General features: G+C 46.7%; 1 protein-coding gene across 4 annotated transcripts in view; it reads right to left on the bottom strand.

Annotated features, from left to right (window-relative positions):
• patj (PATJ crumbs cell polarity complex component) overlaps positions 1–25669 on the bottom strand; it is a 104388-nt gene that overhangs the window by 25829 nt on the left and 52890 nt on the right. For all 4 annotated transcript variants that reach the window (XM_037468576.2, XM_037468577.2, XM_037468578.2 and 1 more), the window contains 4 exons: positions 9409–9605; positions 8252–8343; positions 1068–1152; positions 300–392 (listed from right to left, as the gene is read on the bottom strand). In XM_037468576.2, the coding sequence (XP_037324473.2) occupies positions 300–392; positions 1068–1152; positions 8252–8343; positions 9409–9605 (467 nt within the window). The remainder of the gene's footprint in view (positions 1–299; positions 393–1067; positions 1153–8251; positions 8344–9408; positions 9606–25669) is intronic.

A 25669-nucleotide genomic window follows, 5' to 3' on the forward strand; every position in this document is an offset into this window, starting at 1 on the left:
AGCCCGATCTAGTGGATGCATAACGCAGCCCCAGTCAAACGTTTTACTGCAGTATCTTCTATTCTATGCGCCTTATAATTCAGTGCGCCTCATATAGGAAAATAGTTCTAAAATCGGCGATTCATTGAAGGTGCGTCTTATAATCCAGTGCGCCTTATAGTCACGAAAATACGGTAAATATTACTGAAAAATTTAGTTCTAGTGCGAGTCAGAGAGAGATCCCCAAAATCAAGGATCCATCCAAATATTCACAAGGAAGGGGTTAACTAAGTTCAGGAAGTGAAGTGATTTGGACTGACCAGTGGGTCAGATGACGGGTGGAGGGTCAGACTGTCGGGGGGGCGGGGCCCGTCTGTGGGGACGGAGGCGCACGGAGGAGCCTCACAGACGACCTGACGTAGAAGAAGAAGAATTCATGAAAGTCAGTGTGCGGTTGCCTCCCTGATGCCTACACCTCTGTCAATGTGTCTCTAATCCTGATTTACTGTCAGGGATTAGTGTGTAAAAGTGAGAAGGACACTCTCATAATTTGTTACGTTTGATATCTTGACATCTCCTGACAGAGAGTTTGGTTTAAGGCCACTAAATAACTTTCACATCAACAGTATCAAGCTGCATTCAAAGAAGAAATAAAAGCGACTGGAAACAAGAAACTGTGTTTCATTCATTTCTGTTTGTGTGGAGATTAAACAATGGAGATACCATATCTCAACACATGAACTTTACAGCCAGGCTAGCTGTTTCCCTCTGCTTCAAGTCTTTACGCTAAGCTAGGCTAACAACCTGCAAATAAAACAAAAAATCATAAAAAGTTATGTTGTGAGAATTAGGCACGATATTCCCTTTTCTTTATCTTTCACAACTGGAGCTCAGCTCAGTGTTGTCTTTAGGTTCTGGTCTCTGGCTTACAGACTGACCAGCAACTCACTGACCGTTTTGGTCATTGGTGATTTCATGCATCATCAGCACCCAGACAGTCAGGTCGGTCTGTCTGCAATCGGATGTCCGTCACATGGACATGTAGTCCGCAGCGTGTGTGCTTTTAGGTTTAAAGAGTGCGTTGTTACCTCAGGGCTGACGGGCCCGAGGACGGGGGGAGGAGGGGGAGATGCAAAGGGCGGAACAGCCATCTGGTTGATGGCATCCATATTTCTACAGAGAGAGAAAAAAAGAGAGACATCAGTGCGATTTGGGCAGCAACACAAAACACCAAAAAAGCAGCAAGAAATACCATTCTCATCATTAGTGAGAAGCTGATCGGAGTTAATTATTAACAAGGAGCTTCGCCCCCCCAGAGACTCTCCTCTCCCCCCTCCACCTCTCAAGCATAAGCACATGTCCGCGCGGTGCTTCATTATCTCCCTGGGGGAGTGGGTCGGTTCCAGTGCTGCGGCCTGCAGCGGCACCGCAGTGCAGGCGCACACTCAGACGAAATAACCCGCTGGTGCAGAACCTCGAACGCAACACTAATACCCACTTGCGACCTTGTCACTTTGTCACCCAGGGGTTAGTGTGATTGACAGGTTGCTGCCGCTAACAGAAACGTATTCGGCATCTCTACGTCACTCACACGCATTCCAAATATAGCAGGAAAACAACAGCGCGGTGCAGGCCGTAATCCAACATGGCAACCGAAAAATCGGCAAGCTTAAATCTTCAAAACGGCAGTGGACAAAAAAAACAATGGGGGATGTCACGGTGAATGGGTTCACTTCTTATGCCACGTCCATGGTGGAATCATTAGTTTGATGATGGCAGGGTGTCCAACCTTTATGTCTGCATCCTACTGAGCAACTTCACAGTACAAGGCGCCTGATGAGGGATGCTGACTCACACAGCTGATGACTCACTAAACGCTCGTGATGGGAACATTGCTGTAATCTAAACTGAACAGTCACACTACCGAGGAAAAAGGATATTAGATCAAGTCAGGCAGATCATCACCAGGAATGAGGAAGAAGAAGGAGCAGCTTCCCGGGTAACGCAGCGGAAAACCAACAACGCCTCGTTGAAGCGTGCTGACAGACATGAGGCAGGAGGCGGTGAGTCGGGGGGATACCCGGCGTCTGTCTCAGAGGACATCTGCTACAAGATGACATATGGTGCTGTCCCACCACGCGGGACACTTCAGAACCTCCGAGTGGAGCCTTTTGATGACAGGATTGTTTGATTCAAGGCTCCGGCGCTAAACGAGGCCATCTGTGGAGCTCCAGGAGGAACATCAGAGAGAACCTGAATGAAGGTTTCTCTAGATGTCTCATTCACTTGATAGTTGACTGACTCCTCCACTCTTTCAGGCCAATCGTGCCGAGTCCACACACTTCACTTACTTTTACTCATCTTCAGAGATTTAAGTGTTCAGCACTTCAGTTATGACTGAAATGATAAATGAAGGTTCATTAGACAAAATCATATACAACTGTTCACTATCAAATAGCCCTGTGATTATTATCATCATCTATTGTGCAGCCACAAGATGTTGCAGTTTCTCAGAGTGACTTAAACTCTTCTATGAAAGAATCCATGATGAGATGGAGATTTCTACTTATGTCAGCAAGGTTTTTCTGAACAGACTTTAGAGGAATGAGTTGATGGAAGCAGACAAAAGGAGCTGCTTGTTCGCTGACTTAATGTCCTGAGAAAAAACAGCATCAGCACTGCCTTAATGTCTTAAAAACAATATATTTATAGTTGACGCCGACTTTATGGCTGACAACCTCTGCGGAAGGATGGTGTGACGTATTATTTGGTTAAATAATTATAAGACGTTAACCGGCTCTTTAAAAGACAGAACCCCCGTAAAGCAGCCAAAACAGACTCAGTCTCGCCCCACATCCTGAAGCATTGTGCTGACCAGCTGTCTCCTGTGTTCACCGTCATCTTCAACACCTCCTTGGTGACATGGCACATTCCAGCCTGCTTCAAAGCCTCCACCATCATCCCTGTTCCCAAGAAGCCCAGGGTCACAGGACTGAATGACAACAGGCCCGACGCACTGACCTCTGTAGTCATGAAGTTCTTTGACCGGCTAGTCCTGTCCCACCTAAAGTCCCTCACCGACCCCCTCCTGGACCCCCTGCAGTTCGCCTACAGAGCCAACAGGTCTGTAGATGATGCTGTCAACATGGCCCTCCACTTCATCCTCCAGCATCTGGACTCCCCAGGAACCTATGCCAGGATCCTGTTTGTGGCTCTGCCTTCAACACCATCATCCCGTCTCTGCTGCAGGACAAACTCTCTCAGCTGCATGTGCCCGACTCCACCTGCAGGTGGATCACTGACCCCCTGTCCAACAGGAAGCAGCATGTGAAGCTGGGAAACACGTCTCTGCCTCTCGGTCCATCAGCACCGGTTCCCCCCAAGGCCCTCCAGTCACCAGTCCGTCAAGCTCCTGAAGTTTGCGGATGACACCACCCTCATTGGACTGATCTCTGTTGGGGACGAGTCCGCCTACAGGTGGGAGTCTGACCACCTGGTGACGTGGTGCAGCCAAAACAACCTGGAGCTCAACGCCGCCCTGAAGACAGTGGAGATGGTTGTGGACTTCAGGAAGAACGCAGCCCCACCTTCCCCCTTCACCCTGTGTGACTCCGCCGTCACCACTGTGGATTCCTTCCGTTTCCTGGGCTCCATCACCCAGGACCTCAAGTGGAATCTGAACATCAGCTCCATCACCAAAAAGGCTCAGCAGAGGTTGTTCTGCCTGATGCAGCTGAAGAAATTCAACCTGCCAAAGACGATGATGGTGCACTTCTACACGGCCATCATCGAGTCCATCCTCTGCTCCTCCATCACCGTGTGGTACTCTGCAGCCACAGCCAAGGACAAGGGCAGGTTGCAGCGTGTCATCCGCTCTGCAGAGAGGGTGATTGGCGGCAATCTGCCGTCTCTCCAGGACTTGTTCACTTCCAGGACCTTGAAGCGGGCCAGAAAGATTGTAGCCGACCCCTCTCACCCCGGACATGAACTGTTTGTGCCCCTTCCAACCGGCAGGAGGCTGAGGTCCATCAGGACAAAGAACTCCCCCCACAGTTTCTTCCATTCGGCAGTCGGAGTCAGTCATCAACAGAGCCCGGGTCCTCCCCTGACTGACTCTCACTCTCTACATGCACATACACTTTGTGACTTTCTGTTAGCTGGTGCACTTTATCTTTATTTTTAATTTGTTTCTTTATTTCTTTATTTCTTAACTTACTAACCCATATCTTTAGCAAACTAAACCATAGCATATATTTTATTATATTTTTATCTTATTGCTGCACTACTTTGTCTGTTGCCCATTATTGTATTGTCTTCCGTCATTATGGCAATAAACGTTTCAGGATTCCTGATAAGCTTAACCTTAGTTGTGGCAATCAGAAAATGCTATAAAATCACTTCGAAGCCCAGATCATACTTCTGCATTTTCATGTGGTGTCCATTGTCAGATATTCATTTGATTCTATCCCATACAGAGACTTGTGTTTGCACGCATCTGGGTAAATGTGGGAGTTTGTGGTGAATTCTACGAAAATCACTTTTTAAAATGATTTTGTGCTATTTTTTATACTTTTTGACATAAAATATGTAAGATGTAATTTGTAGCCAATCAGCAGCATGATAAATACATCTCTGGGACAAGTACTTTTTTGTCCCATTCGTTAATATGTAGGGGGCGGGGCTAATAACCTATACTGCAGCAAGGGACCAGGTGGGCAATTGAGATAATATGCACATAGAACTAAAATAAGCCAATCTATTCCTGGCCTCCAATCTTTGTCTTCCCTCTCTCCGTTCCGTCTGTCCTGTCCTCAATGGCTCTACCCCCTCCCCCCCCCCGTTTATTGTCCTTGCCCAGTAATTCCTTCGCCGTAAACTATTAATGATTCCTCGTTGAGAGGAAAGCAGTCAGGCGTCGGAATGTGTGGGCCAGCCTCTTACTTCCTGCGTCAGCCAAAAATCTAGCTGAACAGGCTTGATTGTGTAACATTCACTCTTCAAGTGTTCTGCGGAGAGGCCTGAATACTGCAACACACAGACGATTGACCGGCTACACAGTACAAGCAGAGCCATACGTGTACAAGTGTCCCCCAGGGCGGCTCTAGAGGACACATCATGGGGTCACTTGAGAGCCATTCAGAGAAGAACGAGGGGAAAGCACTTCCTTGTTGTGTGAACCATCATCATTTAACCTTGAGCGCGTAGCGTTACACCCCCTTTCTATGACATGAACTCGGGAGCATTTGGCTGCTTTTGAGAACCAGACTACTCCATCGGTATTGACAGTAAGTCAAACGTGGACCGGGCTGGCAGGGTGACCGTTTCTGTTTCCATAGCGATGCACTCCTGCCCCCGTCGACATCCCACTGCTCATTGCTGTGGCGACCTTTACCCAGAGACAAATCCTTCAGCGGCGGCCCGTGGACACGACATTTTAACGAGATTTAGTCACCTGGCTGAAATCGTTAGAGCGGTCGGTGTCCTCCTGCGCCCAAAACACGCCGACCGCATTCGATCAGAGCGGCCGGCGGGGAAAAGAAAAAACATGTGGTGAATTCTGGGAGCCAATGCAAAAGGCAATCATGGGACGAACCGCGTCTTCTCAGTACAGATAACAGTAACACGACACGGCCACTTGCACCATTACATATCACAGGGGGAACCAGAAATAACATCCTCTTCACTCAGCCACAGAATGTCACCTCTGTGCTGTGTGAACGCCACCTCAAGGCCGTTCAAAAAGGATATCGATCACAGCTGAGACTGCCCTGCATGAAAATATGCTCAAGTAGAAAGCAATAATGACACCTATAATACAGTGCATGTGTCAAAACTGACACATTCTATCCATTGAAATGATACTTTCGAAGGCACGTCTATCCGCAGTGTTCTTCTGAGAGAATGCGTACTAGTGGTTTTTCTGATTGAATGTGTTCAGTGAGGTGTCGACACTGTAGCTTTGTGTCCCAGAGGACGTTTCCCCATCACAGCAGCTCTCAGGAAGTGACACACGTCAGAGGAGCCGCTCGATTCCGACATCACATGACCACGGCTAAATTACACTGGAGCTGCTGAGCCTCAGAATTCATTTGGAGGTTTAACGTCAACATGTGAAAATTAGTCTAGATGTGACACAGCGACACACTCACAGCTCAGTGAGGGACGCGGCAGCGACTTTTCGAGGAGGGGATATATGTCTTGTGTTGCCATGCCGGCGTCTCATGAGCCTGAACGCAGGAAACAGACACATCAGTCAGAGTGACAGGGCCCTTTAGTACCAGCTCTGACTTGACACTCATCCATCTCCATGTGTCAGTCTGAGGATGCAGATGATTTAAATATTCAGTTTAGGGAGGCTGCGGGCTTCGTTACAGGCAGATAACATCCTGGAGATTTACCGGAAACATTTAAAGTTTGTCCTAAAGGTGCCACAAGAGGAAACATATACTTTGCACAGTGCATCATGTGTTTGACCTCAATTACAAGGAATTGATTACGCCTCATTTGTAATAAAAAGTAGCTATTGACGTGTTTTAGGGGTCTACATTTCCTTACTGAATCATTGTGTTAAATTAGCTGACAATGTTGTTACATTTAATAATCGTTATTTATGGTTATTTATTCTGAATATTCATTGGAGATAATGATATCCATCAGTGAAAGTCACACTGATTTGCCAGAGTTATGATTCTGAGAGGACTGATCTTCGACGGAAATTCTCCCCCAAGAGCATTTTTCCAAAGAAAGAAAAGCGATAAACTTGAGTGTGATTATCCTCCTGGCTGCAGAGTCCAGGCAGACCTGCACTTTAAATCCGGCCAAATATGAAGGCTAAAATGAGTCCTCATGAGACCTCCGTGAAATACCCCACACCTGGTCGCTTCAAACGCTGCGAATCAAACCCAGCAGCAGGAATGAGCTCTGCGCTGTGGAGGAGGAGGAGAGTTTAATCGCCGTCCTCAGCTCCTCTCTCCCATCTCAGAATAAAGTGTTTCAAATGGGACTTTGAAGCTCCCGGGTGGCCGTGGTCTGTTCTCTTATGAGTCAGACCAGACTCCAGCTAAGAGGCGTTGCTGGGCATCCGATCACGTCCTGCATGCGCTCCGCTGAGAGCTCAGTGACACAGCCGGAGACATAATCTCATTGTTCTGGCCGAGTGTGTATTTTACTTTTAAGAAGATTATTTTTGGGTGCATTTCTGCTCAATGTGATGATGGGAAGGACTCAACAGGGCGGCCCCTGCTAAGATCTTTGTGTGAGGAGAATCCCAGCCCTTCAGGAACATCTTCTCCTTGTGTCTAACACTGAAGAATTATTGTATCACTGCTGCCACGTCCTGCAGCTCCATGATGGCATTGGAGCAGTGACGGTGTCCAACCTTCATTCTCATTAAGCCCTGCATCGGTCACTACAAATGTATTTCTACTCATTCATCTGCTGCTGCTCTTGCTCTGTTTGGACCATTACGCACCAGGTGTGACAATCTTCGGATATACTTTGGAGCGAGTCTTTATTTAAATTCAGGTGATTTGTATTGGGCTTTCATTGAAACATTCAACACAGTCTCGTGGTCGTTGGTAAAATAGTCACAAGATGCAAAACAATTGGTTTTGTGGAAATGGAATATTCCGCATCTTTGTGTTGTTCCGAAAGGAATTTACAGGGAAGCCAGAGGATCTGTGAATACTTCAGGACCCCGTCATGAAACTGGGCGGAGATATCTCATCAGATCGTCACATTTCTCATATGCATTTACGATTTAAATGTTCCTTTCCTCCAGGAGGCCTCCAGCTGCTGCTGCATCATGGCTTCTTCAGTGAGCAGTGATTTACCTGTTTCCAGCACTCTCTGATTTGTTACATTCTCATCTTACACTCTGCTGCCATGACCCACTTTAAGCACAGGGATCAATACAGTTTCCTTTGGTCAAATCCAGAGAATCAGAGAGAAATAAATGGCAGCGAAGACACAGAGGGAATGAAGATTCTCCTGCAGCTCTCTGTAAGAATCAGTGAACCGTATTAAGGTCCAAGAAAAGGAAATGCCGACCACGTAACACGGAGAGGCGCTTCGCCCCGGTCCGTTCGGCTCTGCCTGCGCTTGGATTCATTGTGATGGTGGCAGGTCCGCCGGCGTTTTAAAGAAAAAAAGAGTTAAGAAACACTTCAAGTCTTTCTCGTCTCCCTGAACACATCACTCCCTCCTTCCACACCTCCACAGAAACACTCCCATCCCGCAGCATCGGTGGCCCTGTTCTCCCTTGCGGGCCTACCTGAGCAGGATGAGTTTCACCTTGGGGACGGCGCTCTTAATGATGGCCGAGGCATTTTGGTGACTCCGCCCATAAAGAATCTGGTTGTTAATCTGCAATAAAAACAGAGATATATCTGTTATTTACCTTATTTCTGTAAAAAACATCCAGATTTTGGTTCATCACAACAAAGCCTGCACATCACAGACAGGAAGAAATATGATAACATTATGACCTCTGAGAGGGTGAAGAGGGTTCTGTTAATTAATTTGGCATTTTGAAAATTAAAGTCAATATAAACATTCAGAAAATATTACAGTACCGTTTTTACTGTAAACTATAAAAATACATCAAGTATGCTCCTAATATGTAGCAATTATCATAAAAAGCAATAATTAATTATATCATTAATCATGTAATGTATTTCGCAATAACATTATCTGACCACGCACAGTTCTCTTTCTCCAGATGACAGAAGATTTTCTATTTAAACACCTCAATGCACACAAATACAAACACGCAAATGAACATAAATTGAAAGGTTACAAAGAGGCCGTACTCCTACTACTAGCACCTGCACATGTTCATCAATATCTCAATAATTCAGCACACACACGCACCACACACACCTCTGGATTGCGGTATATGGATTTTTGGTCTGATGCCTTTGAACTATGCAACCATCTGTGTTGCAGTGTGTGTTTTATTGCGTAATTGTCCAGGCTTTCCTCGGCTGAGCAGCAGTTTTTCATGGAGCCTGTGACAGCGCACAACGAGGAGATGAGGTGTCTTTTTTTGTGGGGCTTCATGTTCAAGATAAGTCTTAAGAACAAAACAGGGACCCGCATCGCGAGTAAGGCTGTCCTTTTTTTACAGACAACCAAACAAGAGGCTAACATACTCACCACGACAAAGCTATGTTTGGCGTGTTAGCATGGTAGCATGTGCGTTGGACACATTCAAGTCGACTGGATAATGGTGCTGGATAATGGTACGAATGTGTGAATGTTCATCCCAATTCTTCCAAAAGTTGTTGACATGTTTCCCATATAAAAGAATGAACTCTGTGCCAGGGCAACAGGAAAAGTTAGAAGATCATCAAAGGTCAGAGGGATTTATTCTCTGGGGAACAGGAAGTCCTGTTTCCAGTTTCAAGGGATCTGAACTGATGTTCTCACCTCTAGCAGCTCATCTCCGACTTGGATGCGTCCATCTCGAGCCGCAGGCCCTCCTGGGTTGAGTCCCACCACGAAGATGCTGAGGCGGGAACGATCGCGGTTTCCCGCCAGGCTGAGACCCAAACCCTGCCGCTCCTTCTCCAGCTCCACGCACAGCAGCTCCCCCTTGAGGTCACCATAACGCTCACACCAACGCTCTGCAGGAGGAGGAAGAGAAAGAGTCGGATGAACAGAAAGCAGAAAAAAAGCCAAACTTCCTGCTTCTGATTCTGAGGTGAAGAGAAAACTGCGTAGGCATCACACCGTATATGTGTGTAAGGCAACTGCAGGTGGATATAAATAAATAAATGTACTGAATTGCTATTGGGTTAGGGTGATAAGATGGAAGAACATACATGAAGTCTCCCAAAAGTATGTGGGAAATTGTTTTATGGTCTGATGAAACCAGGGGTAAACTTTTGGGATTTAATTCCAAAAGGTGTGTTTTGCGTAAAAAAAACACATGGGGGAGAGCCAGCATCATACCCTCCGTGATCATGGGAGTGGGCTGCATCCTACCCTCAGTGATCATAGGAGGAGAGCCAGCATCCTACAGTGAAGTGGATTATGAACAGCTCCAAATACCAGTCAGCTTTGGCATAAAGCCTACAGACTTCCGTTAGAAAGCCAAAGATAAAGAGCACTTCTACCGTTCAGCACGACCCAAAGCACACGTCCAAATCAACAAAATCATGGCTTCACCAGAAGAATTGTAAAATTGTGGAATGTCCCAGCCAGAGCCCAGGCCTGAAAACATCTGACACATTTAGAGCGCTTTAGCAAAGAGGAGCAAATATTACCAAGTTCAGATGTGCCATGCTTATGGACCCCTACCCCAAAAGACTTGATGCTGGAATAAAATCAAATAGTGCTTCAACAAAGTATTAGTTAAAGGTTTTGCATATTTATGCAACCAGGACCTTTTTAAAATTTTCACATTAAAAGGAAAAAAATTGAACATGATTTGTCTTTGTTCCTTTTTGTAAATACATATTAATAATTCATAATGAATTGTTTAATAATCATTTCTAATAACTTATCCTAACAGCAACTTATATCACTACAATTCAATGTAATGGAGCAACAAACTGTTCAAACTTAAACAGGTCTTGAAATGTTATTATATAACTGATGTCCTATATGGATCTTTTCTAGTCTTCTGACCACTCAAAGCGCTTTAACACCACATGCCATCATTCACCCATTCACACACTGCTGACAGGAGCTACCACACAGTGACACCTGCCCATCAGTAACTAACATTCATATTCTCAGCCCTGTTGTCACTTAAAGCCAATCCAGATATATGAATAAGTATTGGCCTGATACGTCATGATGCAGTCCTACATCCATCTAATATAAATATCAGCTTCTAATAGCATTTTACAAACATCTTGCATTGACTGAAAGGAGATGAGGTGGGGGGGGGGGGGGGGAGAAGAGCAGAATTTAAAAGGCAAAGAATACGTGAGGGAGTAATCACATAAGACAGAGAAGAGGGAGGCAGCAAATGGAAATAAGCCTCAGCGGGAGACAAGCGTCCAATTTGATTTGGTGGAAAACTAAATGCAGCTTAACAACCCGTGAAATAAACAACAAACTAAGAGTGAAATATATAAACGAGAGAGATTTCAAACATCATTGGGTCCGACGGATAACTAAATACCTAAAACAAAGATGAAATCTGAACTCAAACCTGATCACACGGGTTTAACCTTTTCCTGAAAATAAAAAACTTTGTGTGTTTTGTCACTTTACATCTGGGATTCAAGGGTTGAATAAAGAAAATCATCTTGGCAGGAATAAAGAAACGAGTGCTGCTTCTTTGTAAACCAAAACTCCTTAACAGCCTCATTTACAGCATATACTGTGAATGGGGTCCAGTCTACATCCTGGACATGGTCAAACTCTAGATCCCAACCCGCACACTCCGCTCTGCATCAAGCTGCTTGTTCCTCCCTCTCTGAGAGAAAAACTCTCGCCAACTCTTTCTGTCCTGCTCCTAAATGGTGGAACGAGCTCTCTGATGACATCAGGACCACAGAGAGCCTTTTCAAACTAAAGACAGATTATACCTTGACTAAAAACACTAACAAACTGTAGCAGTTAAATTGTACTCATAATGGCTTGTATCTCCAAGTTGTAAATTGACTTATTTGACGAAATAGCACTCTCTTGTTTCTTCTTCTGAGTTTGTAACTCTACGGTTAAAATGCACTTATTGTAAGTCGCTTTGGATAAAAGCATCAGGTAAATGACATGTAATGTACTGAAGTATGGTTTGAAAATGTAGATTTCTATTGTTTCCAGGTCTGTCTTTAAATCTAAATGTCTCTCTTTGTTGGGACAGGTTGAAGTTGTTTAGTGTACAGTTGTATCTTGTTCATGTTCAGGTTCATACTTGCATTTTAGATTTTTGACTTCAACATGTTTATACACTGTCCAAAAAATCTTATTTATACCGTATTGTCCCTCTAATGCTACATTTTGGCGCCTGTCTATTTAAGAACTATTCCAAAAAAAATTAAAAAGACTGCTCTCCCTTGATTAAAAAAGGAATATGGAGCCCTCACTCAGATGGAGAGACAGTGTGTATTCTGATTATATGTGACAGAGGTGACGGAGCTCATCTGATTGGCTTGTTGAATCCCATGTGTTCCGATCTTGTGTCTCATGTTGTCTCATTCCTGAATTCATGAGCATAATTTTTCATGACATGTTGCCCTTAAGTTATGGTACTAATACCACACTGTAAAAATACTAAGGATGTGCAAAAATATTGAGTAATTTAACCAGCGCTACTTTGATACTTGCTGGTTTACACAGTTATCTCCCTAGGCGTGGAGCACGCTCAGCTAGCCCTTGAGGGGGATAGCTGTGCAGATTGTGTGTGGCAATACCATCGAGCTCTCTTCAGTGAGGAGCGGCTCGATGAGGCGTGCTCCCCGCGGCTCCGGTCCAGCTCGTGCCGAGGCAGAGCGCCGGATGCCTTCAGGTGGGGATCACAAATGGATCTCGCGGAGGATTCCGGGACGGCTGGGGCCTTTTCCCGGCCCTTCACCGCAAGATCCAGGCGCTTGTTTTTGGCGTCGGAGGCCCGCTCCGCGGCTTCCTCCACCCCGGACGAGACGCCGCTCCCACGTTCTCCCGGCTCCGAGGAGCTGGACGTGGTGAGCGTAGAGGCAGCGGAAGCTGACGCTGAGGCGACTCATTCCCCCGCTGCCGCCGAAAGAAAAGAAAAGAAGATCCGCTGGAGGTCCTCACCGAGCCGCTGACAAGTCCCATATCAGCTGGCCGGCGGGTAAACAACAGCCTGCTGCTTTCGGTAAGTGGCATGAACATTTTCTGCCTTCCCGTAGAGTACCTCCGCGCCGGTGCTTGCCTTTCTTCCCGGACGTCCACACTGAGGTGTCGGCGTCCTAGGGAAGCCGGTCTTCGCTCGCGTTTACAACCCGCGTGCGGCTTTGTGTTCGTCAGTGGCGGAGGCTAAGCGACATGGCTATGCTAGCATGCCGGCCGCGGATGCGGCTCGGGCTCGGCGGCAGTGCAGGCGGCTTCCTGCCTGCATACGGTGGTGCTACTTCGTAAGAGCCCGTCGACGCCACGTCCGAGGGGCGGCCCCGCAGCCGTCGTTAAGCTCGCGATGCGTGCACCCCCTCGTCGAGGCTGGGCCGTAGCGCGACACGCTCAGGCGGGGCCCTGAGTACGGCCGCCGCGAAGAAGGCTTCGTCCAGCAGGCCCTGACACCGTAAGTATCCCCACTGGGGCACTAGGGTGTCACTGTTTTTTTTTCAGTGCTCCCTTCTCCCCGGTACTCTCCGGGAGTCGGTCCGTTGTCCCCGCCGCCGCTTCGGGGCACGACCGGGTCCAGCGAGCCCGAGGGCCGTTCGCCCCCTCCGAGGAGGGCTCCGGCGCTACTACACTAGCGCTTCCCTGACAGTACGCTGTGTCTGTAGATCCGAGACGTCCAGAGACCCTGAGGGGCCGGTGCCCCTGAGAGACTTATTGGGAGAGTGGCGAGCCCGCCCCAATCTATCTCAATGGGTCCTGCGCACAATCGACGGAGGCTACGCCACCCAGTTCAGGTGGCGGCCCCCTCGATTTCGCTGGGTACTACCCACTTTGGTAGACCCTCAGCAGGCGCGGACATCGGAACGAGAAGTACAGACCCTGCTGTGGATGGGAGCCTCGGAACGATGCATCCGCATTTCTGAACTACATAGACGACGGTTGATTCTAGCGCAACATAGAGGTGTTGTGCTTGCACACATCAACCGTCTGGGGGCTGAGACTCAATGCCAGGAAAAGCGTGCTGTCCCTGGTGCATAGGACCACCTTCCTGGGCGTTGTTTGGGATTTGACCACGATGCGGGCACATCCGCCTCCCGCTCGAGTAGTTTCGATCCTCTCTGCAGCCATGCAGGACAAGCTAGGCCAGCCACTCACTGTGAAACAGTTTTGGAGACTGTTAGGTCTCCTGGCAGCAGCATCCTACGTGATCCTTTGCGGCCCGTTACACTTGAGACCGTTGCAGTGGTGGCCCAGGGCCAAGGGGTTCTCCCCGAGGGGAAACCAGCGCCGTCTGATCAAGGTCACTCAGTGTTGCCTGTGGGCTCTGGCCATATGGGGGACAGATGCCCTGTCGAGACAGGGGGCCGAGGCCCGGGGACTGGACTCCACCCCGAGGTGGTGGAGCTCCTGAGGAAAGGCGGTCTTACCGAGGTAGACCTGTTTGCTTTCAGAGAGACCACTCACTGTCCTCTGTGTGTGCCCCGGGGCAGGATGCGTGAGGGAGATGCAGTGCATGTGCAGGCATGGCCGATGTCATGTCTGTACGCCTTTTTTCCCCGGTTGCTCTGCTCCCGGGGGGTTCTGGTGCAGGTCCATCAGGACGGTGGTTGTAGCCCCGTTCTGGCCAGCCCTAGATGGTTCGCGGACCTTTTGTCGCTCCTCGCAGGCCCTCCGTTGGAGACCCCCATCGGGGTGGACCTGCTGTCTCAGGCGTCGGGGTACATTGTTTACCCTCGCCTCGAGCTATGGAAACCGTCGGCGTGGCCCTCGAAGGGACCCGCCTCCTAGGAGCCGGTCTCTCGACCGAAGTCGTGGAGACCATCCGCCACTCCAGAGCCTCCGCCACGAGGAAGGCGTATGCCAGTAGATGGAAGCTAAGAAGAGAAGAGAGGCTCTGCCACTGGGTATGGGCAACGATAGCTGGACCCAGTTAACTGCCCAGTCGGTTCAGTACTGGAGTTCCCGCGGGAGCGTTTGCCAAAGGTTTATTCCCGTCCACCGTCAAAGAAGGTATATGTGACGGCCCTGTCGGCAGCCCATACACCACTAGACGGGCGTTCCCTGGGGAGACACCCGCTGGCATCCCGCTTCCTTCGTGGCACCCTGAGGCTAAGCCCAGCGGCCAGCACTAGAGTCCCTTGGGACTTGGCCATCGTACTAGAGGGTCTCTCCGGTGCTCCCTTCGAGCCCATGGCGGAGGTTGCAGTGAAGTATGTGGCTCTTAAGACACTCTTCCTGCACGCTATTTCTTCCCTCAAAAGTTGGAGATATGCAAGCCCTCTCGGTGGCCCCATCGTGCTTGGAATTTGCACCCGGTATGGTGAAGGCGTCCTTCTCCCTTCCCCCGACTACATTCCTAAGGTCCCGTCCGCTACGGTCGGGTCTATTGTGCTGCAGGCTTTCTGTCCTCCCCCGTCCTGAGAAAAGCGTCGGACCAGACGAAGCGTAACCTCCTCTGCCCATTCAGAGTCCTAGACCTGTACGTCCGCAGGACCTCCCTGTGTAGGCTCTCCGAACAGCTGTTTGTGTATTTCGGGCCTCCCAAACACTGGTGGCCCGGTAATTAAGCAGAGGATGAGCAAGTGGGTGGTTTAGGCCATCACACTTGCTTATGAATCGGCCGGCCAGCCCACACCTTGGCTGTCCGGGCCCATTCTATTAGGGGTATGGCGGCTTCTAAAGCCCTGTTGTCGGGAAGAATATTGCTCATTCCTACAGACACCTGGTGTAACAATGTAGTGCCCAGGATCTATATATGTATTTATTTATTTTAATCCATGTACCTTTTAAATCACAAAATACATAAAATCATAACATCCACAGAGTTCTTTGTGAGAGGCAAAAAGAGGCCGGTGAGATGAGATGTCGTCTGAGATACAAAGAGAGAGAGATAATGATGACAAATGTATAGTGAGCGACAGAGCGAGTGGAGAACCAGTGAGTGAGATTAATGGAGACACATGCACGCACATGCACACACACACTGCAATTTAGAGAGAAAGTCAAGCTTCAAAACAAATCCTGCATGACAATACGTTGCTATAGTGATGTTAAATACAAGTATTTTGTGGCTACTCTATCATCTCAGTATTCTACTATAAAGTGAGTGTTCTTGTGTTATGAAAGAACCACTAGTTTACATAAGTTCACAGAGTGAGGCCTTTCAAACAATCCTCTAATGCCTCCCCATTAGCATAATGAATGTAAACCGATATGGAGTTTGACTTATTTAAATGCGGATTCCTTCTACCATTACTGTTCCCAGTATTCTCAGTCCGCCTCACATCATTTAACCATCTTGCTGTTGTGTATTAACAAAGAATACTAACAAAGAAACCACCAACAATGCTAAGAAGCGGCGCCAAGACATTACTGACATTTCTAACTCAATATGGAGAATGCACAAGAATGTGTAGATTAGGATCAGAGTCCAGTTTAGTTGTTCTTTATAAGAGCTCCTTTCAAACAATATGCAGAGGAAATGAGTGAAATATTTGCTTTTCTGGAAGTCAGGTGTACATCATCAACTGTTTATCTATCTATTCATCCATCTTAGAAATGTATGACTATTAATGTATCATTAATGTGAACCGCAAGTATCAATACGAGAACCTCATCTGTCACTTGATCCTGTAGGGAAAGAAATAACATTTTTTTTAAATGAGTGAAACCACAATGCAGCGTTTCATCAATGACATAAAACATGCAAAAGAACAGGCCTGCTGTTTTCTGTCACACACGTGCACACACACACACACACACACTGTGTGCTTCATTTAATGAAAGAGTAATCATCTCAGTGGCAGAGAAAGCCAACGTGTGCATGCGTTTACAGCTTAATGGGCTGTTAACCGTTTTACTGATACCGATAACTGTGTGTGCGTGTGTGTTGGAGGAGCTACTGTGGCTCTGAAGGGAGAACCGCTGAATGAAGGTGGATCAAGGACACATCTGCAGCACAAAAAAACATGTACCCAAAAAGGGTTTAATGTTTGTACTCCATTCTGGATTAGGCAGAGATTGACGACATTATTTTCAATCCAAACAAACCCCCTAAAAGACCAAAACCAATAATGAAAGTGTCAGCGTCTGTGTAGCTGAAGGCTGATGGAGCTCCTACTCCCCAGAGAAGCAGAATCCAAAATCTTGGGTGTGCCATTTTCAGTGCAGAGGCTAAAAACAGCCTCAGGGTTAGAATCCCCAGTGTAAAATAAAACGGTGAGCTGCTATCAGTCACAAATTCATTTCCGAGTGATACCTGAAGCTTCTGATTTTACAAATAATATTGAGTGGGTATAAGACATGTGAAAGTGGGAGGTTGAGAGATATTGTGACAAGACAAGAGAGTGTTGTACTTTAGTACTAACTTGAGGCGTTTATCCGACATCTTTAGTTACTTTAAGAAAAAAGGTTTTTACCGACAAAAATGCAGAATGTATAACATAAAAAAGAGGTTAACTAATATAAACATATTATATTGGACGTCGCTCGTCAAACGCTGACTGTAAAGTCGTGACAGTGTAGTCACATTTAATTCGTAACAGTAAGTTTCAAAAATATAGATTATGTTTAGAATTCCACCTGATAGGAACTGATAGGAATCTTTATGTCTCCAGCTGGGGAACCAGACCTTTCATCAACACCCATGATCAAAAGAGTAATAACTCTGGAACTACTTTGTCTATTTGTAGAATTTCTTTTTGTGAACCCCGACATGTGCTGTAATGTGTGACAATCAATCAGTGTACATGTACCTGTTGAGAAATATTAATATTATGGTACTGGTTCCTTCTGGCTTGGGCCCCAATTGGGATCTAGTCTCCAAAGGGTTAATAAAGCCAAAGTTGATATACTTCTATTCAGACCTCAGAGGCACATTTTGTGAACAATAATAATAATAAAATTACACTATGGTGTTGTTGTACCATAGCATAAAGCCAAGGCTGACTTTTGAAGCAAAGTAATGTACTTGCATACAATGGATTACTTTTTAAAATAAAAAATGATCAATAAATGTCTAAATATATCGATCGAGTAACATAATACATTGAATCATAATGAGGAAAACACACACAAGTAATGATAATCAAATTATGTAATATATTATAAAATAGCAAAAGATATATGGGACATTTTTTGACTTGTGATAAAAAAGACTAGGTTGAAATGAAACCTTTTAAACCCTTCTATCTATTTAACAATACTGTATATCCAACCATTTGTTATTCAAGTTTGTAAATAAAAATCCAACCATCTTCCTCTTCCTGTTAATCCAAATTTGAATTTTGCTTGCTTAAACTAATACGACCCAGCTTCAGCCAATAGCATCATGACACTCGTTAGTCTATGTTCTGTGAAGGTGAATGTGTTCTATCCTCTATGTCACATGTGTCAAACTCAAGGCCAGATGTGGCTCGCCACGTCATTTTATGTGTGAAACTCGCGGCCCGCGGGCCAAATCCGGCCCGTCCAGCGCGACCTGCAGTCAGTCGGTCGGTCCGTTTGCGCACCCCCGTCAGCCGAACCGAACCTCGGTCAAAGTGGGCAGTATCAGGTCCGAACCTGAGATGAGTTCGACACCCCTGCTCTGTGTGCTCTACATTGAAGCCGGCTCACCTTCAACAGCGGACGAGCAAAATGCCTCAGTCCCCAGCAAGAGAAAATAATGGAGAAAATAAACACAGATCCTCATGCAATGAACCCCCACCAAGCCAGAACTCCCCAGTACCAATACACCCAGCCTCACATGTCATCAAATACAAAAACTGGGAAAATTTGTAATGGGGCATAGGTTGTGAAGTTTGGAATCTTCACTGGCCTTTAGTCGGCAGGAAAACGGATCCTTTTGCCTAAAGACACACAAACGCACACTATTACCAAGAAACGCACTGCATACATCTGTCCACAGCTTCCAAAGAGCATCACAGCTATGATGTTATTTATGGTAAACTACGGAGTACATGCAAAGGAATTAGGACACACACACACAAGACCTCATCATATTGACTTACATTCATTTCCTGTCTTGCCTTTCCCAAAACATTTAACCACTACTACTATAAACCTTAGTTAACGCTAACCTTGACCTAAACCTAATCTTAGCTTAACCTCAACCTGAAGAGAATGCCGGTCTTAACTTACAATTACAATTATTTGTTTCATTAGGATGTGCATTTAGTTCTTATTTTGCAGCAAAAAAGGAAGTCCCTACATTGTACACAATTTTTGTTTTCTTGCACATATGAGCGTAACTACGTGCTCATAAGGACGCAGCCGAAGGATTGAGACAGAGCTACACACACGCACTGCCTGCTCTCAGCCCTTCCCTCACATTTCAATCCGTGTGTGCGCGTGTGTGTGTGTATTCACGTGATCATAGCAAGGTGACCTGTCACAGCAAGCACAGACACACACACACCTGAATTTGACTGAAGCACGCTTTCATTGTGAATACAGTATATCTCCCCTCCAGCTGCAGCTACACTGTGTGTGCGCGCGCAGCTTCCAGGCTGTTCCCTCCTAAAGCTGCCCGGTCAAGGCACAGCATCTGTTTGGATCCTGTGATTCTTAGTAAAGACAAGGAGCCGCGTGGAGCTTGCCGCCTCTAAACAGGTTTATGGTGCTTTTTGGAAAAAGATAAAGGGCTAACAGCAAAGAAAACATCTAGTATTATAGTGACAATTCAGACACGTGGTTTTTATGTTGTCCAGTTCAGTAAAGATAACGTCTAAGATAAAAAGGAACCCTCTTTGAGGGTCCTCACAAATACAGTGAAACACCTGTGTGTGTGTGTGTGTGTGTGTGTGTGTGCATCAAATGGTGTCTCTGTAATGAGGAACAAGGTTAGGACAAGGTGAGAGCGGTGACACACACCTTCCGAACAACACACTAACACAATTCTCTGTTGGCACTTGTACGTACACAAAGACACAAAGGAAGCCGCTCCAATCATCGACGGGGCGGAGCAGTTCAGACCTTCTGCTCTTTTTACTTTTGCCCCAGCTGAATGTTGTGCTTAGCAATGATCTTCGTAAATGGGAGTTTTTTTGTGTGCAGAAAAATAGGCCACCATTTGCTGTGCAGCTCATTGCGGGGACGTCTCATCCTTTGAAATGTTAAATGTGTATTTAAGCACCTTTTCTGCCACAAGATCCTTGTCTTTTCTTTTCAATTGTGTTAACAATATTCTATTGATCCTCAATGAAGAAGCCTTTTCACCCGTCAAGGTTAAACATACTTCTATTTGTTTTTTTGCATACACACACACACACCCTGTTAGACTATTGGGAGAGTTCTACATCCAGTATTGATTGTGCATTAACATCGGTGCAGTCCAAAATAAAATGTATATGTATATTTCACTGCTGGGAATGCAGATTTTAACCCCCTCATTTACTGTTGGGGTCTAGCAACTAATCCTATTGTGTAATCTCATCATTTGTTTGTCGTACTAAAGTAACATTTCAAACCATGTGGCAGCTCAGTGAGCACAAAGTGCCAGAATCCAAGATGCATGGGAACCAGATCTATCCGCTGACTCACTCCAACGACGCCAGGGACGGACGGAGAGCCCCACACGTTCTCTGCTGATGTAATATTCAGTGCTACGACACATCTGGCACACGCATGCTCGCACTGCGTTTGTAATAATCTGCCCTCCAGGATGAAATGGGACAGAAGCAGTTACCTGTGTGTATGTGCAAAAGAATTCAACCATAACTCGAGTGAAGCAAATAAAACTCCACTCTGTGCACACTGTTCCTGCTTTAGAAAATCCCTCCATTGGTTTTCCACTTTTAAATGTCTCAATCTCTGCAGTAGTTTGGCTTGTGTTGCTACAGTGTGATATATGTGTAGACACAATAACAAAGGACACAATTTAGGTCACTCTGTGCCCCTTCTGCACCGGGCTCAGTAAAGGCTTGTCTCCTCGCTCTAAGGTGAAGCCCACGGGACACCTAAGGGAAACATCACATCTTGCCATTCAAGGGAGGAGTGAAGGAGAGAGGAGGCAAAGAAGGAAACAAGGAAAGAAAAGGCTGGATGGAGAAGGTAGACTATTATCCTCCAGCCGTGCTTCAGTAACTCATGGAAGTCACCGCAATGCAACAGTAGCTTAGCGGGCCACACACACACACACACACGCACGCAGACACACACGCACACACACACACACACACACACACAAGGCCCTCGAGGAGGTGGCATTAATCCCCAGCCTGCACTGCCTCGACTGGTCGTGTAGGCTGTCAGTACCAACTGACTGAAGGCAGCAGTAATGCTATTTCAGTGCTAGGATAACCACCAGTGTGAAGGGCCCTGTGATGTCACCAACTAGAGCCATGTGACCCACAAACCACATTTGTTGTGTGTGTTATCTGATGTTCCTTTGACAGCTCAACAGTGGACTTCAACACAGGACATATCGGTTGGTTTCTCATATACATTTATATCACTAGCGGTTGCCAACGTTACTATTCCTCCTCCATCACGGAGCGAGTGACTCGAGCACCAGAACCTGTGGTATGTGGAGGAGTTGTTTGATCAGTACAGCAGGAAGAGCACAGGCACTGACAGCATGCACAGTACCAGGACCCTGGGTCTAGCTCCCATAAGCCTGCAGAGCCTGGCTGGGTTAAAAAGGACTGTAGTGACTTCCTGCAATTCCGGATTCCCTGTTGTGTCCCTCCAGATTTAAACATGCATGAATCTTACACGGGTTCAGGTTGAGGTGCTGAGACCCCTCAGCCAGCAAAGCACATGACGCCCTGGGACCCCGACCACCAAGTCAGCTCTGTTGTCGCTGAGCGGACACAGTGGAATGCAGCGGACAGCTGGATGACTACTTTGGGAATTCTTCTGCAAAACATTTCTGTTTGAATTAAAGTGAGTGAAGGAAAAAGGCTTTGGAGGTGTGAACGCAAGTAAATGCATGTTCAAACATTTTGTGCTACCTTGTCCTTTGCCTTCATCATCGAGTTTTGGATTGTAAAAAGAGATCTTATTTGTGTAGTATGCAAAAGTAGACCACTACGCAACCATTTCATCTTTTATATACATCAACATATTCTCTCTGTAGAGAATCTAATAGTTAGGATTGTGTATATCATTTCAACTTACATGTCATTATACTGTATTTACTACATTCATGTTCAAAGGACTTTTTACTGACATTTAATTGTTATTTTCATGAGTGATGCAGCATAACCTGAGGGGGGTGGCAAGTCTTTCTGCACCAGTCATCACACACACACACACACAGACACATGCAGCATGAGCAAGTGTGTAACTGCCTGTTTGTGTGTGTTGCAGTGAGACATGCAGACAGGTTAACGGTGACCTCTACCTAGACTCACTATACAAACCTTTACACGGCGTACACACACACACATACACCAACGGCCGTCTCAAAACTCCGGTCTTCAAAGCCGTGACCAACACACACACACACACACACACACACACGCACACACATACACAGAGCGTACTAACCCGTCGGCAACATCGTCCATACTTCAGTCTTCACACACGGCGAGATGAATCCACATGTGTGTGTGTGTGTGTGTTGTGCCTCTTCTTTAGGTTTGGCTCTTTCAAATATCCACAAATAGAGACGCGTGTGATGAGTGTGTTTCTGCGAGCTGGCGGCAGCAAGAGAAGAACAGCTGTTACACACTCCAACCTTGATTACTCTCTGTATCGCCCAGACTCTCGCCCTCTCCCTCTTCTCCCCTACTACTCTCTGTCTCCTCTCCCTCTCTCTCCTCCCCTAGTACCCTGTCTCCTCTCCCTCTCTCTCTCTCGTCCCCTAGTACCCTCTGTCTCCTCCCCGTCTCTCTCCTCCCCTAGTACCCTCTGTCTCCTCCCCATCTCTCTCCTCCCCTAGTACCCCGTCTCCTCTCCCTCTCTCCTCCCCTAGTTCTCTCTCTCCCTAATACGGTTTCTCTTTCTCCTCCCCTAGTACTGAATGCCTCTCTCTTATATCATCATTTGTCTTTCTTCCCTTACCCTTCTGATGGTGATAACCCCCTCTCTCCCCCTTTCTCTCTGTGTCCCTTTCTTTCTCTCTCTCCCTCTCATCTATCTAAATTGGTTTTCTCCTTGTGCTAATCGAAAGCCCCCTCTGGAATGGGAACGTACAGATTCATTACTGCCTCGTGAAGATGAATATCTCTACAAATGCAATTTGTTTTCATCAATGAACACTTACTTGACCTTAACTGATGATTCATGGTCATTAAGACTTTTTATGAGTTTTAGTAATAAATAATAACACTGTGCCACCAAGTTAATGTCTGATCTGGGAGCACAGCCAGTGGTAGATAATGCAACTAGGTACTTATACATAACTTTACATTCCATGCGACTTTATACATTTAATCCCTACATCTGACAGGTAAATATTGTACTTGTTACTTCACTACATTTTCCTGACAGCTCGAATTTACTTTACAGATTATTCATCCACCTCCTGTCCAGGGAACTCCTATGTTTAGGAAATTGAATGAAGTGCTCCTATATGTGTGAAGAAAGTCTTTCTTGTTCTTAAGCAAAATGGATCAATGGGCAATTGCATTGTTACAAATCTGGAAAAGTAACCAAACGGAAAAATAGCGCTCCAAACCATAAGCGCAATACCCAGTTTCCTGTTAGCTCCTGCGGTCGACTGGTCGATCGCAAACAACCTGTCAATCGCACCACTGCTCTACAACCTCAAGAATGATTGCAGTGTGTATTAGTCGCTGCGCTAAAAAAACGCTTGGGTATTATGTCGAGAGGGACAAGTGAATGTAGTTGGGAGAAAATCTAGTCATTTAAAAATAAAATCCTTAAACTTACCGAACGAGAAATAGGGGGACCTTTGCGGCATATCTGGATCTTCCATAAAACCTTAAATGGGACATGTTAGGAAAATTCCCCTTTTACTCCTGCGATTTATTGTGGTTGTTGTACGTCAGAAACGTCATGCTTGAGTGACTGCGAATCCCCCTGCCCCCCCTACACTCCACTTCGTTTTTGCAAATCTCGGATACACTTGGAATAGCTAGCTAGGGCCATGAAGCAGATGCAGCCGCCAAGATGCGCTGTGGTCTGCACAGATACGCACAGAGGGGGGCGGCAGGGGGCTGGCTCATTAGCATTTAAAGGAACAGGCACTAAATACATGTCACTCTGTAGAGGGCTGTTTTAAACAGGGTAAAAAGGGGGTTGTTTTAAATGATCCGTGTGGTATTTTGACCAAAGTGTGTTAAAACATTTCATTAAGACCCCAAGGAACCATATCAACTTGTTGTACAATGGGAATGCGACAGGTCCTTTAAACACCGCAAACTATTAGTATCTAAAACCTGGAACATCTTTAAGAATGCCTGTGGCCTTGTCCAAGACATATGGCTCCCCCTCATAGCCCCGTCCACAACTTTGGACCCTTCAAAACAACCGAGAATCCCTTCAAGGAATGCCAGTGACCACCTCTGTAAGAAGTCTTACAACCTTCTAGAATTTCCGTAGAACCCTCTAAAGGGGGCCATCCTTCGCTGTTTACTGAGGTCCTTGGATCGGCCCTGCAGAGCCACAAGATGACGATCAAACTTGACTATCTAGAGGAGGTAAAAGTAGTAACAGTAATGTAATACCCAGACTGGGGCGTTAGGTCACGGGTTGTTTTCTGTTATGTTTTCTGTCACTCACCCTTCCCTCTCGTTTCAGACGCCACCGCCCTATGTGATTGCAAGCCCCACCCTTATTGTTTCCACCTGTGTCTCGTTCCCCTGTGTATTTAGTCTGTGCCAACTGCTTGTTCTGTGCCAGTTTGTCTCTTTTGTCCAATGAGCTTACCAGCGATTTTCCCGAGTGTGCCTTCCCGTGTTTTGACCAATTTCTGTCCACAGGTCGATTTGGCGGATCGATTTGGATCGATTTGGATCGATCCGCCTGCTTTGTCTGACTACCCGTGTACCGAACCCCTGCCTGAGGTAAAGACATTTTTCGCCCCTGACTACCCCACCTTGAGTCTGCTTTTGAGTCCAGGTCCTTGTGGCCCCAGCTCCCAAAACACGGAAGGAGTGGCAGCCGGTGTGGCAGCCGGGCTGGACATGTAGAGTGTCGTTACACTCTACATGTACATTACACTGTCACTTTCACTCGGCTACAATCTTTCTAGCCCGCTTCAAGGTCCTGGAAGTGAACATGTCCTGGAGAGACGGAAGATTGCAGCCAATCACCCTCTCTGCAGAGCGGATGACACGCTGCAGCCTGCCCTTGTCCTTGGCTGTGGCTGCAGCGTACCAGACAGTGATGGAGGAGCAGAGAATGGACTCGATGATGGCCGTGTAGGCACCTGTAGGCGGACTCATCCCTACCAGAGATCAGTCAAATGAGAGTGGTGTCATCCGCAAACTTCAGGAGCCTGACAGACTGGTGACTGGAGGTGCAGCTGTTCGTGTACAGGGAGAAGAGCAGAGGGTGGAACCGGTGCTGATGGACCGAGAGGCAGAGAGCTTCACGTGCTGCTTCCTGTTGCACAGAAAGTCAGTGATCCACTTGCAGGTGGAGTTGGGCACATGCAGCTGAGAGAGTTTGTCCTGCAGCAGAGACGGGATGATGGTGTTGAAGGCAGAGCTGAAGTCCACAAACAGGATCCTGGCGTAGGTTCCTGGGGAGTCCAGATGCTGGAGGATGAAGTGGAGGACCATGTTGACAGCATCGTCTACAGACCTGTTGGCTCTGTAGGCGAACAGCAGGGGGTCCAGGAGTGAGTCGGTGAGGGTCTTCAGGTGGGACAGGACTAGCCGTTCTAAAGACTTCATGACTACAGTGGTCAGGGCGACGGGCCTGTAGTCATTCAGTCCTGTGATCCTGGGCGTCTTGGGAATAGGGATGATGGTGGAGGCTTTGAAGCAGGCTGGAATGTGGCATGTCACCAAGAAGG

This window comes from Pungitius pungitius, chromosome 7 (assembly GCF_949316345.1).
Source record: "Pungitius pungitius chromosome 7, fPunPun2.1, whole genome shotgun sequence".
In the NCBI taxonomy this organism is placed as follows: Eukaryota; Metazoa; Chordata; class Actinopteri; order Perciformes; family Gasterosteidae; genus Pungitius; species Pungitius pungitius.